Raw genomic sequence first — 19,227 nt, 5'->3', positions numbered from 1 at the left:
TCATCTTCATGCACTGGCTAGAACCTCCGGTACTGCACTGCACAAAGGTGGTGAGAGTGGACAGCCTTGCCTCGTTCTGACTTACAGGGAAAGCATTCAGTCTTTCATTGTTAAGTATAATGTTAGCTGTAGGTTTTTTGCACCTATATCGCGAGAATTGTTTGTCTCTTGTTTTCTTATTTTGTATTGTCTTTGTTTGGTTATGGTATCTGGGTAATACTAGCTTCATAAATGAATTGAGAAGTATCTCCTCCTCTTCTATTTTCTGGACGAGATTGTGTAAAATTTTTCTTTCAATGTTGGTAGAATTCTCCCTGAAACCATCTGGGCTGGAGAGTTCTTTCTTTGGGATTTTTAAAATTATGAGTTCAATGTCCATAATAGTTATGCGGCTATTCCCATGATCCATTTCAAATTGGGTAAGTTGTGGTAATTTATGCTTTTCTAGGATTGGTTCCATTTCATCTAAATTGTCAAATTTTTATCGTTGTTTGTAATATTCCCTTACTTTCCTTTCGGTGTCTGAAAGATCTGTAGTGATGTCCGCATTTATCAGTTTTTCTAGCATTTGTCAGTTTGATTGATCTTTTCAAAGAAATGCTTTTTGTTTCATTGATTTGCTCTATTATTTGTCCATTTACATTTTAATTGATTTCTGCCGCCTTTAGAATTTCCCTCTGCTTGCTTTCGGTTTATCTTTGCTCTTCTTTTTCTAGTTCGTAAGGTAGAAGTTTACATTTTTTTCATTTGAAAAATACATTCTTACATAGTCTTTTCTAATATAAACATTTAATGCTATGAATTTCCCTCTAAACCCTGTTTGTTGCTGCCCACACATTTTTGTATGTTGTATTTTCATTTTTATTCAGTTCACCTTATTTTGTAGTTTCCCTCTTTTGACCCACTAATGATTTTGAAATGTGTTGTTTACTTTCCAAGTGTTTGGATTTTCTTGTTATCTTTCTGTTGAAGAGTTCTAGTTTGAGTCCACTGTGGTCAGAGACATAATCTGTATGATTTCAACTCACGTAAATCTGTTGAGGCGTTTCAACAGAATGTGTGTCCAAGTGACTCCTGGTGGCTTGCCATGATCGTGATTGTATGGTGGCTAGTACGCTGTGTTGTGAAAAGAAGTTGTGTCCTGCTGTTGTGGGTAGAATGTCCGATCAATGCCGATTAGATCCTGTTGGTTGATGATGCTGAGGTCTTTTACATCCCGGGTGATTTTCTGTCTAGTTTTCTGTCAACTACTGAGAGAGAGGTGGTGAAGTCTCCAGCTATAATTATGGATTTGTCTTATTTTAAAAAATAAGAGGCTTTGCAAGTTTGTCGTTCTCTCCGTCTGGACTCGAGGCTTCTGTCGCAACCATGATCCACCAGATCATCGGTCAGGCCAAGGGGCATCCTAGCTCGATCCCCCTCTTCATATTTATTGGAGCGGGAGGTACTGGAGCAGCGCTGTATGTTTTGCACCTGGCATTGTTCAATCCAGATGTCAGTTGGGACAGAGAGAATAACCCAGAACCCTGGAACAAACTGGGTCCCAGTGATCAGTACAAGTTCTACTCAGTGAATGTAGATTACAGCAAACTGAAGAGAGAAGGTCCAGACTTCTAAATTAAATGTTTCACTGTAAAGCAGTTTAGAATGAAATTCTTCCAGAAGCCATCTGCACAATTTTCCACTTAACCAGGAACTATTTCCCCTCTAAACGCACAAAATCATGTTGGTGTATTGTGATGGGGTTTACACTGATTGATAAATAGTTTGAAACTTAAAAAAAAAGTCTTCAGATAACTAACTCTTGAGTAAAAGAGCAAATTAAAAATTTTAAATGACAAATAATGAGAGAACACTATTGGTCAAAAACTTGTGGAATAGAGCCCAAGTCAGTCTCAGAGGAAAAACTTTATCGCCTTAAATGCATAACTTAGAAAACATGAACAATTAGTAATCAATAGTGATTAAAAGAATAATAAGGTAATATTATAAACAGCTCTATGCCAATACCTTTGACAAATTCCTTGAAAAACACAAACTACCAAAGCTCACCAATGAAGTAGATAACCAGAATCGCCCTGTATCTATTAAAGAAATGGAACTGTTAGTTTAAAATCTTCCCTTGGGAATCCCCTGGCGGTCCAGTGGTTAGGACTCTATGCTTTCACTGCCGAGGGCAAGGGTTGGATCCCTGGTTGGGGAACTAAGATTCCGCATGCCGTGTGGCCAAAAAAAAAAAAGGAACTAAACTAAACTAAACTAAAATCTTCCCACAAGGAAAATTGAAATAACTTGGTGGGGTTATGTTTTTCAAAATTCAATAAAAAGAAAACAATTTAATTGTAAAAACATGGTCAAAGCATTTGAACAGATACCTCACCAAAGAAGATACATAGATGACAAATAAGCCCATGAAAGATGCTCCACATCTTTAGTCATTAGGAAAATGTAAATTAGAACCACAGTGAGACCCCACTACACACTATGAAAATGGCTAAAGTTAAGAAGACTGACTCTACCAAGTGCTGGTGGGAGTTGAAACTCCTCTGCTACCAGTGGATGAAAATGGTACAACCACTTTGGAAAACAGTTTGTCACTTTCTTAGTGGTTTTTACCAAGAGAAACGAAAGTGCATGTATGTCCGTACAAACATCGTACATGAGTTTTCATAGCTGCTTTATTTGTAATATCCCCAAACTGGAGACAGCCCTAGTGTCCATCAGGGAGTGAGTGTACAAGCACACTGAGGCATCTCCGTCCATACAGTGGGATGGTGCCAGCGTAAGATGTCGTGAACAACTTGGATGGACCTCAGAGTACTTATGCTGAGCCAGGAAGTCAGACAAAAAGAGAGAACGTTACGTGTTTCCATTACATGAAAGTATAGAGTATAGAACTCCATGAAATGAATCTATAGGAATCTACAGCCTGTCAGTGATTGTCCGAGAATGGGGAGAACGAAGAGGGGCAGGAGGAAACTTTGGGGGGTGATGTTTGCCATCTGGCCTGGGGTGATGCTTTCAGGGTGTATTGTCTGCACAAACTTCTAAAACTGCACTGTGATTGTGTGCAGTTCATCGTGTGTTAGGATAAATGACACATCAGTGAAACTTTTTCTTTTGGTTGCGCTGGGTCTTAGTTGTGGCAGGTGGACTCCTTAGTTGAGGCATGTAAACTCTTAGTTGTGGCATGTGGGATCTAGTTCCCTGACCAGGGATCAAACCCAGGCCCCCTGCATTGAGAGCACGGAGTCTTTTTTTTTTTTTTAATAGATCTTTATTGGAGTATAATTGCTTCACAATGCTGTGTTAGTTTCTGTTGTACAACAAAGTGAATCAGCCATAAGCATACATACATCCCCATATCCCCTCTCTCTTGAGCTTCCCTCCCACCCTCCCTACACCACCCCTCTAGGTTGTCGCAGAGCACGGAGCTGATCTCCCTGGGGAGCAGGGGGTCTTAACCACTGCACCACCAGGGAAGTCCCCTCAGGGAAACTATTAAAACCTCTCAAGTGGTCTTCTGGAACACTGGCTCTGGGAAGGTCCCTCTGGAACCTAGTGGCCGTGCTGTGAGAGCCACAAGCCACAGGGAGGCCACTCGGCCCGATGGTCAGCAGCTGGCCTCTCTTCAGCCCCTTCGTGGGAGCCACGTCCCGGCTCTGTCACCGCAGGCCCGAACCCAGCAGCTGGAGCACCTTGGCCAGAGAGACCAGCGCACGGAGGGCGGGGAGGCCTCTGCTCCTGGTCTCCCTGAGCACCGGCCCTGGGACTGGGCAGCCAGGTAGCACCCCCTTTGGCTCCACCCTCTTGGGGCAGGTCCCCCGGGAGGCCCTGGGCCCTGGGCCAGGGTGGAGGGAGGGCAGCCGCCCGAGGAGCCCGGGAACTGAACTGCTTCAGAGCAGCGGGGTCAGAAACGAGGCAGGCCCAGATAAGGGGCAGAGTGACCTGCAAAAGGGGTGCCAGAAACAGAGGAAGGAAAGGGGGGCAGAAAAAGAAAGTCCGCAGCCTGCGCGGAGACACGCCAAACACCCAGTCATGGAGAGTTAACCCAATCAGGGGCCAAGGGCATCAGAAAGAACTAGAGGAATCGCTCCAATTATCCGTCCGCTCTCAGAGAGGAGGGGACACGGCCATGGTGAGGGAGGGGCGGCTGAGGGAGCAAAGGGCTGGAGGGCGTGGACAGCAGGACACGGACTAGAAACGCTAGGACAGACACTCAGGAAGGTCGAGGGCAGAGAAATGGTCAGAGGTGACCCTGTAACTCAGGCAGAAAATGTCCTCGAAGACACCGCAGAGGCCAAGCAGGGACTGGGAGGAGCTGACGTGCAGACCAAGGGCAGCCCTGTGGCTCCAGGAACTGTACCAGGACGACCCCGAGACAAACATCCTGGTTGTCACTGACATTCAGGCCTAAAGAGTCATTTAGGCCTCAACTCAGAACAAGCCTGTCACCCTGAGAGGGTGGGGAATCGGGTCAGTGTTTACAGGGGAGGTGGGATCTGGAAGCTTTCAGAAGCCAAGCTGTGGTTCAGGCCCAAAGGCGACAGGCAGACCCCAGACCTCCGATCCCGCCCAGCCTTTCTGGGAAAGACCACCCACAAATGAAATCCGGGCAGGCGGGTGAGAAGATTGCTGGAGAGGCCAGGGTGGGAGCAGGACCGCCAACCGCCTCCTCCCAGGAGGCCGGGACAGGCCCCCTTGGTCCTGGACACTGGATGGCCCTCCAGGCCCCCAGGGAGGGCGGGGTTGGCGGGGGGGACTTGGGCGTCCTCGAGCAGAATCAAGACCAGAGCTCAGCTGTTACAAACGGGACGGAGGCAAAACCTCTGTGCAACAAAGATACACAAAACACAGCATTTAGTGTTTAGATTTCGATGACGTAAAGCTATGGCGTGTTACGGAGTCTAAGCTCGTACTGCTTGCCGCATGACAGGCCAGTAATCGAGAGACAAATTGTTGGGGCAAGGAATAACGGCTTTATTTGGAAAGCCCGCAAACTGAGAAGATGGTGGGCTCGTGCTCCAAAGAACTATCTTACCTGAGTTAGAATTCAGGCTTCTTTTATACTAAGGGAGGGAGTCAAAGTCAAGCATTTCCTGGTTCAGGTCAGCCTCCGGAGGGGATGTGTTAATTTCTTCCTCTCTGCAGTCATTCACAGGTGGGCCTGGTCAGGATGTTTCTTGTGAGCTAAACAAAGGTATTTTAGCTTAATGCTCATTACCTGGGAGGCAGGGTTCCCAGAGATGGGCCATTATGTATAATTTAAGCTTATAGGCAACATCCCTTTAGCAATTAACATGTAATAGAATACAAAAGTTCTTCCCTATTACAGTGTGGCTGTGAGGATGGGACACAACGGGATGGGCGTCCTTAAGGGTCACAGGTGTGGGCAAGGAGAGGGCAGGATCCCCACTCCCATCAGCCCTGAGAAGGGGTCCTCCTGGCCACCGAGCATGGATCTGAGCTCCAGGGACAGACCCCCAGCTTGTAGCACCAGCAGGACGGCAACTTGGCCATGAGGACAAGCTGCACACGCCCCCCAGCCCCTGCCACTGCCAGGCAGTTGGGTGGTTGGGAAGGCCGCTGCCCAGCCCCTGGAGATGGGGAGGGCAGCTGTGGGAGCCGAGCTCAGAGCAGCCTCCCAGAGGTGGTACTGGGCCTCTGGGTGCTGTGTTGGGTGCTCCTGCCACCGCCTTTTGGTCCCTCCAGCTTGTCAGCAGTTAGGAGGTGGGGGAGAGGGTGGTGTCAGAAGGAGGGGAACCAAACCAAGTGACTCCTCTTTCCCGGTGTTTCCATCATCTTTTGGGAACTAATATCTCTCGTAAAACATAAATACTTTCCAATGACTGGAGATTCTTCCACCTCACTTCTGTTTTTATTTTTTCTGTTAAATTTAAGCAACGTGGGGAAAATACCTGGTGGCAGTGGTTGTTCTTCTGGGGAGGGGTCAGGGCCCGGGTTTGTCTGGAAGGAAGTAAATTATCCCCAGAAAACCCTGCTGTGTGTGCAAATTTGTATTGTGGTGAACCAACTTGAAACAAATATTTATAAACACATAGACTGACCATTGGCAGTAACAAGGGAGTAAGGCAGGGAGGACCTGGATGGCGCAGCCACGTCCCTGGGTTGGCTGGTGGAGGCCAGCTCCCTTCCCAGGCTGCCTGCCCTTACCTGCTCCATCTGGCCCTCTGTGCTCCTTTGGGCTGATTTCAAGATTCACGCCTCGTCCCCAGCTGTCCCAAATGCCAGCAGCCTCATTCCAGGATCCAAAATTCTATGAAGGGCTGGTTCAAAGGGCCGGAGCAGGGACTTTCCTGGTGGCGCAGTGGATAAGACTCCGTGCTCCCAATGCAGGGGACCTGGGTTCTATCCCTGGTCAGGGAACCAGATCCCACATGCATGCCACAACTAGGGATCCTGCAAGCTGTAACTAAGACCCGGTGCAACCAAATAAATAAATATTTTTTTTAAAAGGGGGTGGGCCTGAGCAGGATGGGCACTTGTGAGGAGTGTGTACATCACAAAGATGTCCTCACGTCCCCTCTTTTCCCCAAAGTCCCCAGGGTCCATCATATCAGTGTGGCTCTCTGACCACCTCTGGCTCTGTGGGCGTGGCACCTGCATCCCTCATTTAATGTGTTCCTTGCATCAACCCAATTCTTTTTTCCAAGTTAAATATATTCATCTCCCTTCTAAGCAAAACGTGTAATGAATACGAGATTTAACATTTTTATGAAACATTATAAATGATGACATATGCTGTGATCCCATCTTTTTTTAATAAATTGATTGATTGATGGATTGATTGATTCATTGATTGGCTGTGTTGGGTCTTCGTTGCTGTGTGTGGGCTTTCTCCAGTTGTGGAGAGCGGGGCTACTCTTTGTTGCGGTGCGCGGGCTTCTCATTGCGGTGGCTTCTCTTTGTTGCAGAGCACAGGGTCTAGGTATGCGGGCTGCAGTCGTTGTGGCACGTGGGCTGCAGTAGTTGTGGCTCGCAGGCTCTAGAGTGCTGGCTCAGTAGTTGTGGTGCACGGGCTTAGTTGCTCCGAGGCACGTGGGATCTTCCCGGACCAGGGCTCAAACCTGTGTCCTCTGCATTGGCAGGTGGATTCTGAACCACTGCGCCACCAGGGAAGTCCCGATATGATCCCATCTTAACGAGAAGTTTTCTTTCTGTGTCATCTACACCCACACCGGCTGACGAGGCATGGATAGACATGGAAGCATATTTTTTATTTGCTTTGCTCTCTTCTCTCCACCATTCTGTATTGCTTGAATTTTTTTTTAAATTGAAAAAATATGGACCGTTTCACAAATCTGCGTGTCGCCCTTGCACAGGGTCATGCTAATCTCTGTATCATTCCAATTTCATATATGTGCTGCCAGAGGGAGCACCAGACAGCATCACTGAGACACAGTCCGATGTCAGAGATAAACACAGCTGGATGGTGAAGTGCAAAGGGCAGGTTCTAATCAGCACTATACTCGCAGTGGGGACAATTCCAGGGTGAATTGAACTCAATTTCGATTTGTGTGGCGGTGACTGGTGTTTTAAAGTGAGAATGTGGGAATTGGGAGGGGTAGCTTAGTGGAGTCAGGCAGCAGACAGTTAAAGCATGCAGGCGCCTGGACCCTGAGGCCCCCATCTGGTTCATGAACAGCGCTTGTCCAAGGTAAGCCTCTGTTTTCCCACAGAGACCCGAGATGCCCGTCCTCAGGCGGGCACTTTAAGGGGGGCTGGAGTCACCCCGGGGATGCGGCTTGAGCTGTCAGAAACCAAGGCTTTCTAGGCCTGATGCAGAAGCAGGCCCAGAGGAACCTGGCTAGAGTTTGGTCAAGGAGCGAAAACCTTGGTTACCACATACCATACAATCCCTCCATTCAAAGTGCACAATTTGGGCTTCCCTGGCGGCGCAGTGGTTAAGAATCTTCCTGCCAATGCAGGGGGCACGGGTTCAAGCCCTGGTCCAGGAAGATCCCACATGCCGCGGAACAACTGAGCCCGCGAGCTACAACTACTGAGCCTGCCTGCCACAACTACTGAAGCCCACGTACCTAGAGCCCGTGCTCCCCAAAAAGAGAAGCCACTGCAGTGAGAAGCCCATGCACCACAAAGAGTAGCCCCCGCTCACCACAACTAGAGAAAGCCCGTGCACAGCAACAAAGACCCAACGTGGCCAAAAAAAAGTAGATTTATTTAAAAAAAAATAAAGTGCACAATTCAGTGATTTTTAGTATATCCATAGAATTGTGCGACCATCACTATACTACATTTGGAACATTTTCATGAGTCCAAAAGGAAACCAGTCTCCTTCAGTAGTCACTTCCCCCTTCCTCACACCCCATCCCGGCTCCTGGCAACCACTAATCTACTTCCTGTCTCTGGATTTGCCTGATCTGGACACTTCATACAAATGGAATCACATAATAATATGTGGTCTTTAGTGACTGGCTTCTTCCACCCAGCGCAGCGTAATGTTTTCAAGGTTCATCTATGCTGTAGTGCGTCAGCGTTTCCTTCCTTTTTATGGCCAAATAGTATTGCATTGTACAAAATATACCACATTTTACTTATCTGTTCATCAGGGAACGGACATTTGGGCTGTTGCCACCTTTTCGGCGTTATGAGTAATGCTGTTCTGAAGATGCCTGTGCAAGTTTCTGTGTGGATGTGTGTTTCTGAGCCCCTGTAGCAACCGGCCCAAACTTGGCCAACACCTGCCAGCTTCCCTAATTTCTGCCTCCGCTTCCAGCTCAGGACCAATCAGAGAAAGCCAAGTAGGCTCCCCTAAGCAACCACACAGGTTGCAGCACCTCCAGTTGGCCGCCCACAGCTTCCCCGAGCCCACTCGGGGCGCACCTGAGCCCCCCTTTCACTATGAAGCTGGCCCCTCCTCTGCCTGCCTTTGAGTCTCTGCCAACATGCAAGTGATGGGGCTGTCTCCCTGCTACAGCAAGCTGAGTACACAGCCCCGCTTGTTCTCATTTGCAGGGTCTTCGTTCATTTCTACAAGGTTTATAGTTTCAGCTTTGTGATCCATTTCCAGGCGGTTTGTGCATGTGTGTGGGAGGGTCCAAGCTCATTCTCCACGTGGATGTCCAAAACCATTTGTTGAAAAGACCGTCCTTCCCTGCTGCCTTGTCTTGGCACCCTTGTTGAAACTTCTTGACAACGGCTACTCATTGTGTAACTTTTTGTAAACGATCGTCTTTCTTTAAGAAAGAAAGGTGGAGATTGAGTCATGAAATGCTGAACTTGCTTCCCTGCCAGAGTGTGAAATCCATGCTTCCTTACCTGGGGTCAGGTGACCTGCAGGTGGGGCCGGCCCACTGCTTAGCTCACCTTCTCAGGCTGGTTCTGAACCCACAAAAGTGGAGAACTCCCTGGGGAAGGGCCTTGCCCCTGACCTGCCCCAACCTTCCTGCTGCCCCCGGTCTGTCTCGTTTTCTTTCCCCCCTCTGTGCCCCTGTCCAGGAAGCTGGGCCTCTGCAGGGCGGGTGGGCAGGCACTGTGCCCGAAGCCCACCCCCATGGCCTACCTGGAAACCTAGCATCCCTTCACTACCCTCTGCACCCCCACCCTGCAGTGCCCCACCCCAAACCAGACTGGGCTCCTCCCCCCACCACACACTGGTCCAGGGAGCGCCACATAAACTGGCTGGGCTGGAAGGAGGCTGGTGAAATGCCAACTTCCCGGCTTGCCCGGGCACTTTCGCAGGCAAGGAAAGAGGATCCCAACGCTCCAAACCAAAGCAGCTTTCAGGACAGAGAACGCGGCCCTGTGTGGTCAGCATTTCTGAACTACGCTGCCTTTTCAACCTGCCAGGGGTCCGAGACAAGCAGCCTGCCCCACGAACAGCCACGTGCCCTCACCGCTCCCGCTTTACAGTGTGGGCTCTGGGTTCCAGCCGCTTCAGTGGGGCTCCAGCCTGAGCGCGGGGGCAGCATCAGGCCAGACCCAGGGCGAGGCTCCTTGTGAGACCCCCCCACCCCCCCACCTGCCCAGGGCCCAGGAAGTCTGGCCCGCACCCCAGCCCCCCACACCGACCATGCATTTCCAGGCCAGTAGCTGCCTCGCGCCCAAACGCTGAGGCAGGACATGCACTCCATACCCTGTACAGTAGCCCAGAAATGTGACCCTAATCCAGATCCATCTGCTGGTTTTAGGAAATTCACAGACGGAGGAAGGAGAGGCAGCTGGATCAAGGACCTGGCTTATCCTGTGAAGAAAGGATGGGGAGGGGACGCCGGCAATAGAGAGATGTGAGTAGGAGACCTCAGCTGGACTGGATTCAAACGAAACCAACTTGACAACACGCATGTGGCAACCGAGAAATCTGATGATGGTAACACGGGCCACTTTGTTTCCTACGTGTTAGTTACTATTGTAGTTATGTTAGATTTTCTTAAAGAGCATTTTCAGAGACTTGTGAAGTATTTATCTATAAATGACAGGACATCTGGGATTTGCTTCCAAATAATCCAGGGGTGGGGAGGGTCTGTGGGGTGTGAACACCTCAACATGAGTCTGGTGAGAGCTCACCGCTGAGGCTGGGGTGGGGGTGGGGGCATGTGGGTTTTATTTTTTATTTTTTTGCGGTACATGGACCTCTCACTGTTGTGGCCTCTCCCATTGCGGAGCACAGGCTCCGGACGCGCAGGCTCTGCGGCACGTGGGATCTTCCCGGACCGGGGCACGAACCCGTGTCCCCTGCATCGGCAGGCGGACTCCCAACCACTGCGCCACCAGGGAAGCCCTGTTGTTTTTTAAAGTAACAGCTTTGTTGCGATATAGTGGTTATCAGGTTACAGAGCTGTGCAACTATCACCACGACCTAAAATTCTACTTTTTATCTGCTTGAAATGCTCCACAGTTCTCCTTGCTTCACGGCTGGGGTGCCAGAGGCGTTGATGTCTGAATGAACTGCCCAGGGCATCTGTCCTGTCCCCTGGCTGGGGCAGCAGGAGCCCTGGGGCAGCTTCCACCTGTCCTGGGACATCAAAAGGCCTCAGGATGGTACTCTCACCAGCTCCTGCCCTAGCCTGTCTGTCTGAGGGTCTGCAGCCCATAGAACCAGGGTCTCCCAGGCCCTTCTGGGTTTGCTGGACAATAGGCCAGTGTCCAAAACCCCAGGGCTCTGACTCAAGGGGCACCTCTAGGGAGACCAGCCAGTCCTACTGGGAACTCTTATTCCTAGGGGGTTTGTAGCACCAGATGCTTGCTGGGAAGGGGCAGCCCTGTGGGATCCACAGTGACCTGGATCCAGGACCTCAACACTGACCACCCCTAAATGTGCAGGCCCTGCTCTCGCCCCAGCCATCTGTCCACAGGCCATCCCAGTGTACCCAGGCAGGGCTGCAGCTTCTCCCCTCCTCTGGGCCCTACTCCTCCATAAACCCAAGAGCTCTCCTTGGAGGGTGCAGAGGATGGTCTTGTAGCCTGAGACAGCGAGGCAGACTAGTTAGTGGCCTGGACACAGAAACCAGACCCAGCACTTCACCGTCCTTTATTAACACCCCTGTAGGGCGACGTGGAAGTGCTGGCCACTTGCTGGGGGGGCGGGGGGTGTGGCACAGTGGCCAGGTGACTGGGGGAGGCGGACAGATGCAGCTCCCAGCCCATCTGCAGGCTGCTGTGGCAGTGGAACCTGGGCAGTGGCGTTTTGGCTGATCAGCTGCTGGGGACCTTGCAAGTGACCGCTGTGTAGACAGGAGCCCCTGTGGACATGCCACTCCTGCTCAGGGAGCCAGGAGGGGACACTGCCCGCTCCATGAAGGCAGCAGCCGCCTGCTGGCACTGAGAGGTTTTGGTGAAACTGATTGATTGTTAAAGCAACTGGGGATGGGCTGGACCGGGGGGGCAGGGGTGTGGGGCACCTGTGGGTCACACCCAGACCCTCCCTCCTGGGTACTCATTCTGCCCTGGCCCGGCAGCTGTGGGTGCGCAGCTACCTTTGAGAACATCATAAAAGCTATGGTCCCTCTCCTGGGATGAAAGTGCAGGTGCACGGGTCATTTGGTGAGCGATGCCGGGGGTCCACACCCCCACTCTATCACCCAGGTCCTCGGTGGAAGCTGCTGGAAGACAGTGCTGGGGGCCCTGGGCTTAGTGAAAGGAAGAGACTACAGGGGCTGGAGACTCCAGACTGCAGAAAGCCTGGACAGCCTGCCCCTCCCAACTCCAGGGTTAACTGCCTACTTGGGGAGAGAGAAAACTGAACCTGGGGCCTAGACACCTTCCTCTGAGGGAGTCACTGGTGTGCAGAGGAGGCCGCTGGACATCAGGTGGGGAGAGCCTGGGGTGGGCAGCAGGGGGTGGAGGTGTGGGCAGCAGCTCAGGAGGGGACGATGGTTACTGGGCTGGCCAGGCAGGCTGGGGCGGGGGTCCTGAGCCAGGGAGGAGGGGGTCGGAGCACGGCGGGCAGGTGCTGGGCTCAGGGCAGCGCTCAGCTGCTGACCCTCCAGGACTCTGGAAAATACTGGGGCAGGGGGCTGGGCATGACCCATCTGCTCCTACGGCCACATCAGGACGGCACTTTGATGCCGAAGTGTTTGCGAAGCTGCTCCAGAAACACAAACGTGAGTACGGTGTGGGGCATGAGGCGGATGCCGGCAGGCACGAGGCCCTGAGGGAGAGAGGAGGGGGGATGTGAAGATAGCCCTGGAGGGAACCCCCCTGCCCTGCCCCCCTGCCCCAGCCACGCCCCTGCTTAACCTTGTAAAAGGCCAGCGGCCCAAGCTTCGCTGTCTCCATGGCACAGTGCAGAACACCCTGCAAAAAACGCAAGATAATGCAATAAGATGGAAAGCTGCTTCTCGAAAGGCACAAACGCCCACCCCCCACCCCCGCACCTGATGGCAGGCATGAGTGTGCAAAGCAGCCTGCAAGTTCAAAGGTAAACACGGGAGGTGGGGTTGGCAGGCACAAAGGTCAAGGGCTGCCCTGCCCACTAACCAGGCAAAACTAGAATCTGAAAAACCACCCAGGGCCAGGCTGACCTGCCAGGCACCTACGGTGCTTGAGCGGCTGCCATAAAGGCACAGAAGACACTGTGCGTGATGGAGGGAGCCTCGGACAGGTGCTTGGCCCCAGGCGCTGGACCTGCCGACCTGCACCGTGCCGAGTTTCACTGACTGCAGTGATCCAACTGCCTCTGTTAACGAGTCAAAGAATCTGATTTAAAAACACATACAGGTGGCTTCCCTGGTGGCACAGTGGTTAAGAATCCACCTGCCAATGTAGGGAACACAGGTTCGAGCCCTGGTCTGGGAAGATCCCACGTGCTGCAGAGGAACTAAGTCCGTGCGCCACAACTACTGAGCCTGCGCTCTAGAGCCCACGTGCCAACTCCTGAAGCCTGCACGCCTAGAGCCCGTGCTCTGCAAGAAGAGAAGCCACCGCAGTGAGAAGCCCGCGCACCGGAACGAAAAGTAGCCCCCGGCTCGCCGCAACTAGAGAAAGCCCGCGCGCAGCAACAATGGACCCAACACAGCCAAAGATAAATAAATAAATAAACAAATTATTTAAAAAAAACAAAAACACACACAGAGCCCAGGCTGCTGCAGGCCTGACGGCAACCGGGAGGGATGCAGTCATGGGTGGAGGGGCAGAGCCTCATCCACACCCTGGCACAAGGACACAGGCTCACCCAGCAGCAGCAGCAGGGCGAGGCCCCCACTCACCTGATACTCGCCCTTGGCATTCATCAGCCGGGTCTTCAGCACATCCAGGGGCTGGCACAGGAATGTGGCGCATCCACCCTGGAAGGCAGGTCGTCGCCAATGGGTCTGCCAGGCAGGGCGGGTGGGCACCCCTCACCTCCCTCACTCCCCTCACCTCCCTCACCCCCCTCACCTCCCTCACCCCCCTCACCACAGGACTATCCTGGACCCCCAGGGCCATGGAGGACAACAGGAACAGTCTTGGCCTGGGCTCTGGGGGAATCCATGGCCTCCTCCCCAGGACCCTGGCGCCTACTAATGCAGCCTGAGAGGGGCAGCCGCCAGATGGGCCAAAGCCTCCTGCCGTTCTGAGCCCTTGCTCATCCCAGGCGCCCTCAGCTCCCAAGGCTGGTCAGGGCCCCACCCCCGCCACTCACCGCAATGAAGCTGGCGATAAAGTGAGTGAAGATGCTGTCGGACAAGTACCCCGTGCTGAGAACCAGCTGCTTGGCTTGGTCATAGCAGGACAGCTGTTGGGGGAGCAGGGATGCTCAGGGCCCAAGGGACAGCCCACAGCTCAGGGGAAAGCAGATGGGGCCCACGATGACACCAGCTGGACTGGCCAAGTACATGCTCTGTGGGTCATCCACCGTCACCACACCTGGGCGGACAGATGAGGCCCAGGCCGGCCTGAGCCCACCTCCCCGGCCCCATGTGTGTTTGTGCCCACTGCCTTCCTCTGGGACCTCTCAGAGGGCTGCGACCAGGCCCCCCAGATGCTGCCCGAGTCCCACCCCAAGCGGAAGCCCTACCTGGCCCACGGTGACCAACATCCCTCGACTGGACGCCATAGTTGCGCCCGAGAACAGCTTCTTCAGACCCTCTGTCGGGGGAAGGGAAGAGGTTGGGTGCCCGGCCCAAACCCCTCCGGCCTCCCCCCAAGTCCTTAACAGCGCTCTCCCTAGGCCCGCTCCTGGGTCCCAGCTGGAGGCTGCCCCAGGCCCCCACCGTGCAAAGGACCTCCCCTCTCACCTTCTCGGGCCACGCGGTACAGGCCGTCCAGGGCGTGGGCATAGCTGCCAGGGGACAGAGAGTGGGCCCATGTGAAGCTCTTCCTGACCACTGGCTCCCTTGGGAAGGTCCTCCCCATCACAGGCCATGCCCCCATCACAGGCCAGGAGGAAGTCAAAGTGCCACAGGGGCCAGAGAACAATGGCCTTTTCTGACAGCTCAGAGCAGTCTCCCTGCTCAGGGGACTTCAGGGCCTGAAGATCCCAAGTTCCACAGGAAAACACCCTCTGTTGGGGGGGGGGCGCGGGCTGCCAGCTCTGAGGCTAGTCCTGTCTGCAGGCCGTTACCAGGGGCGAGAGGATGGGACGCCGTGCCGGGCCCCCTTCCCCACAGCCTATGCTCTGGCCAGCGAGTGGCCAGTGGGGTCACCTGGAGCCACACTTCTCCCTGAACTGGCTGATACCAGTGCCCAGCGTTTATCACAGCATCGGTCCATAAACAGGGCCTCAGAATCCAGTGTCTTAGGTTTCACGCAAAACGGTGTTTTTACCACGAAAACAACCACCCAGCCAGCTCCCAAACCCTTTTGAAGACCAAACTCATTTAAACTTCTAAACCACCCTTCATGCAAACGTGCACAGGTGCAAGAAGGAGTAAAGAGTGACCAACCCCTGCCCACCTCCCAGTCCAGCCCCCAACCCCGGGGTCCTCCCACAGGGGAAGAAGAACCCAGAGGTCCTGGAAGCCCCCTCAGGATTCCAAAACAGACTCTCACAATGTATGATTCCAAAGGCTGTCAGCCGCCCGACCTGCTCCCCGTGACCCCACAGGAGCGGTACCCTGTTGGAGTCCCCACCGGGTCCCGGCAGAGCTGCTCAGGGGTCTTCTCAGCCCCATCCCCCAAACCCCCGGGCACACCATGCTACTCACTTTCGGCGCTGATTCTGAGGCAGCTTCATGTCATTCTGCATCCTGAAACAAGCAGAGGGTTCAGGGGGCGGCAGGGCCAGACGCCCCACAGACCCCAGCAGGCGTCAGGGGCTCCCTCTGGCAGTGAGCAGCCGGCCCCGCCCAGGGCTGCCCCGCCACAGGCTCAGCGCCATCCCCCAGTGCCCCAGACCCTGAGGTCTGAGTGGCTTGTTCCAGGCTGAACACACTGAGACCCCAGCGAGCGAGGCCGGCCCCACCAGGGGACAGCAAGACCCCAGCCTCGGGGACTGCACTGACCTGACGTTGACCATGTCCGCGGGGGTCCCCACGAAACCGCCGATACAACCTGTCACAACAGCCAACATGTGACCATTGGCAAGGGGTCACATGACCCCCGCCCCACCTGCCCCGCCGCTGCCCACCCGGCTGCTCACCACTGATGGAGCCCAACAAGACCTTCTTGTAGAAGGGCAGGGGGCCCTCGCTGCCCTTGGTTACCTGGTCCCGCACGGTCTCATAGATGGCAAATCGAGTCAGGGAGTAGGTCATCTGGGGAGAAGGGGCCCAGCTCAGAGGGTGCAGGGGGAGGGAAGGCGCTGGGCACCCCCCACACCCCTGGCCCTCCAGTGCATCGTCGTCACCACGTGGACCACAGGGACACCCAGGGACCTCTCGGCCAGCAAGCAGCTGAGCCAATTCGTGAACCCAGGGCTGGCTGAGTCCAGGCCCCGCACCCTCCTCTTCTCCCGCCTCGCCCCTGCCAGCCTCAGTATCCCCATCTGTAGGCGGAGGTCTCGGGCCGGCTGTGAGAGCATGGCCAACCCTGTGCAAGGCAGAAGCACATCTCACACTGCCACGCCCTGCACCCACCCGGGGGGCTGCTGGCTCCCCAGGCCTTACGGTTCCTTCCTCCTAAGCAGCCTTGAAAAGGAGAAAGTAGCTTCCATGCCCACAGGGCATCCACGGTGGACAAGAGGCGCGACTGGCCTGGGGGAGGCCAGCGATCCCTCTGCCTCCTTGGGCTGAGTGTGGGCTCTGGGATCAAGACCTAAGGGACCCCTGGCCGTGAGTCCCACCCACCCACTACCCCGGGAGGTGGGGAGCCCCCCAGAGGTACCTGTCTGCACAGGGAGGCGCTCAGCCCATTGTAGAGAGCCAGGATGCCATCGGAGCGCACCACCTGCAGCGCCATCCCCGTCATGCGCAGCTTCACCTCCTGCTGCGTCTGTAGATGCACCTGTGGGGAAGCGGGTCGCACCTGCTCAGAGCCACGGCCCATCTGGAGCTGACCAGGGCCAGCTCTGCTCTAAGCCCTTTTCCACAATCTTCCACCTTTACATGCTGAGCCTGTGGGCCAAGTGCTACCAGCACCCGCATTTAGAGACAGGAAACTGAAGCCTTAAAGGGCACCAGCTGGGGAGTGGAGCCGGGACTGTGTCCACGGCTGGCGCCAACCTCTTTTTCACACCACCATCTCACAAGAGACAATACCAGCCGACATGTGAGCCCAATTCCACCTGCCATGGGGTGGAGTCGTCAGCTCCACCCTTTAGATGAGGACACTAGGCAACTCCAGGGCCCCACTTTGTAGCCTCGCCTGCCTCTCGACAGAGGCAGAGTTAGGGGGGCTCAGAGTTGACCTGAAGAAACATGGGAGACTCGGAAGAGGTGGGTGAGAATCCGGGGGCGCACAGGGGGAAGGGCGCCTCAGAGTCCATCCCTGCAGCACACTCTCCAGCCAAGTCAGGTCCTGGCTGGACCCGCGGAGGCAAGTTACTGATTCTTCTGCCTCAGTTTCTCTCAGTGTGCTGTGAACTGGGAACAGAAGGCCCTCTGGGCCTGGGGGCAGGGCGGCCACACAGCAGCCTCTGTGAAGGCGAGAAGCCACGGTGAGGGTTCAGCCAAGACGTGGGGCAAAGGCAGAGCTCGAGGAGTTTTAAGATACTTTTTCCAAAGACGATGACGAGAAGTAAAAACCCTGGCCAGGGCCTCCCCTGCTGGAGGCCTCCATGGCTGCCGGCACCGCCCGCTTCACCCCAGCACGGGGCTGTGTGCTCCCTGGGCCAGAGGGCGGCCACATTCCTGTGTCTGCCGGCCTCCCAGACTCCCACCCCCACCCCAAGCGCTCTGCAGCAAAATAGCACCTGGGTGGAAGGGAGGGGGCAAGGGGCAGTGACGCCCCAAGGAGCCTTGGACAAGTGACTCTAGGCTGGCCCAGGGCCAGGGAGGGCTCCAAGAGCCCTCGGAGGCTGTGTCCACATCCAGGCAGAGACAGTGAGCCTGATCCTCCCGAGCCTGCGATGGGGGAGGCAGGAGGGCAAAGGGACCTGTACGGGCATCCAGAAAGTAAAACAAAACAGGAATGAGAAGGGGTTCCTCTCTCCACAAACCAAAAAGCACCTTCCTACCTGGCCCTGCTCTGCCAGGCCACGTCACAGGCCCTGGGGGCTACCAGGAGCCATGCAGGCCTCTCCCAGGTCTCTAAATGCCAGAGGGGCTACCAGCTTCAGCCCCATCCCCAACATCTGCTAATCCTGCTTTTCCTGGTGGCCAGGCTTGATGGGTGGCTGGGTCAGCCCAGGACACAGGTGCCAATCCCTCCCAGGGGGCCAATGTGGGGTGCAGGCTGCTCTGGGTGGGGATAAGGAAGGGGGTGGCCAGGGGGCTGCCCTTGCCAACAGGCCCCACAAGACCACAGCCCAGGTTCCCTGGCCCAGGGCCCACTGGCCAAAATTTGCTTTGTGCCTCTGGCCCTTCTTTGTTGTTTGTGGTGAGGAAAGGGCAGAAAATTGGCCTGCCTCAGGGACAAGGGAGTCTCTGTCTTGTTCTGCCCCATAAGCATTTCTTCAAAAAAACGCAGAAACAGTGATTGCTTCTCCCTGGGAGAAACAATCACCTTCACTGGGCAGGACCTGCATGCAGCCTTGGGATCATGGCTTCCAGATGCCCACCTCCCAGGAAGAAGCAGCCCAAAGCAAGGTTGCCGGCCACATCCTTCCTCCGTCTCTGTGTGTGTGCTTGGCACCCAGTAGGCAGAGGGAGCGCATGGTCCTGCCGGGGTGCCTCCAGCTGCGCTCAGAGAACCACCCCCTCAACGTGTCAGCCAGGAGAACGAGTGTCCTCAAAAGTGCAGGGTAAAGTGCCTCAGAGAGGCCAAGGGACCAGTCCAAGGTCACACAGGTAGCAAAGTGGGGACCATGGGGCACCTCCGCCGCCCGCTCCACGCAGAGCCTCTCGGCGGACCCTCCCCGCGCCGCACTCACCTTGACCAGGTCCAGCGGGTGCGTGCAGCAGGCGGCCCCGCACGACGCCAGCCCACCGAAGTACCAGCGCGACACGCGCGCCTCGGCCGCCATGGCCCGGACGCCGCCGCCACCGCCGCCGAGGAGCGTAGGTGTCCGGCCCCGACCCCGACACAGCCCTTGAAGCCCGGACACCAGCCCCGCCCCAGCCGCAAAACGGCCCGTTCCGCGCCGCCGCCCGTTCAAAGGGCTGCCGGCCACCCGCGCCCCGCACAGCCAATGCGCCCGCGCGGCCCGGGGGAGGAGCCGAGGGGGCGGGGCCCTTAAGACCCCGCCCCGAGCCCGGGGGCGGGGCCCCCGCCTTAAAGCGGCCGCGG

At 55.0% G+C, this 19,227-nt stretch overlaps 1 protein-coding gene, 1 long non-coding RNA gene, 1 other non-coding gene and 1 pseudogene across 12 annotated transcripts in view; 2 read left to right on the top strand and 2 right to left on the bottom strand.

The window, feature by feature from the left end:
* Positions 1–13,305, top strand: part of LOC113606567 (uncharacterized) — a 32,912-nt gene extending 19,607 nt beyond the window's left edge. For 2 of the 9 annotated variants that reach the window (XR_003427607.1, XR_003427608.1), the window contains exons 2-6: positions 10,173–10,351; positions 10,652–12,290; positions 12,534–12,584; positions 12,767–12,901; positions 13,249–13,305. This is a non-coding gene — a long non-coding RNA (uncharacterized LOC113606567). The other 7 variants (XR_003427606.1, XR_003427602.1, XR_003427600.1 and 4 more) reach the window with 7 other exon arrangements.
* Positions 1,292–1,785, top strand: LOC113606566 (cytochrome c oxidase subunit NDUFA4 pseudogene; annotated as a pseudogene).
* Positions 7,299–7,400, bottom strand: LOC113606710 (U6 spliceosomal RNA). The gene has a single exon (XR_003427672.1). It is a non-coding gene; the product is annotated as a U6 spliceosomal RNA (small nuclear RNA).
* On the bottom strand, positions 11,498–19,227 carry SLC25A10 (solute carrier family 25 member 10). Of its 2 annotated transcripts, XM_027081018.1 has the most exons (11): positions 18,872–18,969; positions 16,726–16,845; positions 16,043–16,157; positions 15,906–15,954; positions 15,609–15,650; positions 14,700–14,743; positions 14,480–14,550; positions 14,105–14,197; positions 13,689–13,766; positions 12,721–12,777; positions 12,414–12,631 (listed from the first exon to the last, which is right to left on the bottom strand). In XM_027081018.1, the coding sequence occupies exons 1-11, from the start codon at positions 18,962–18,964 to the stop codon at positions 12,530–12,532; spliced, it is 864 nt and encodes a 287-aa protein (XP_026936819.1). In that variant the 5' UTR covers positions 18,965–18,969; the 3' UTR covers positions 12,414–12,529. The 2 variants fall into 2 exon arrangements, with proteins under 2 accessions (XP_026936818.1, XP_026936819.1); XM_027081017.1 differs by having other exon boundaries at positions 11,498–12,777; positions 18,872–19,227.

Source organism: Aethalodelphis obliquidens, unplaced genomic scaffold, assembly GCF_003676395.1.
Source record: "Aethalodelphis obliquidens isolate GAN/ISIS:26980383/991018 unplaced genomic scaffold, ASM367639v1 scaffold44, whole genome shotgun sequence".
Taxonomy (NCBI): Eukaryota; Metazoa; Chordata; class Mammalia; order Artiodactyla; family Delphinidae; genus Aethalodelphis; species Aethalodelphis obliquidens.
The sequence above is the reverse complement of the archived record's forward strand: the minus strand, read 5'-3'. Positions and strand labels throughout refer to the sequence as shown.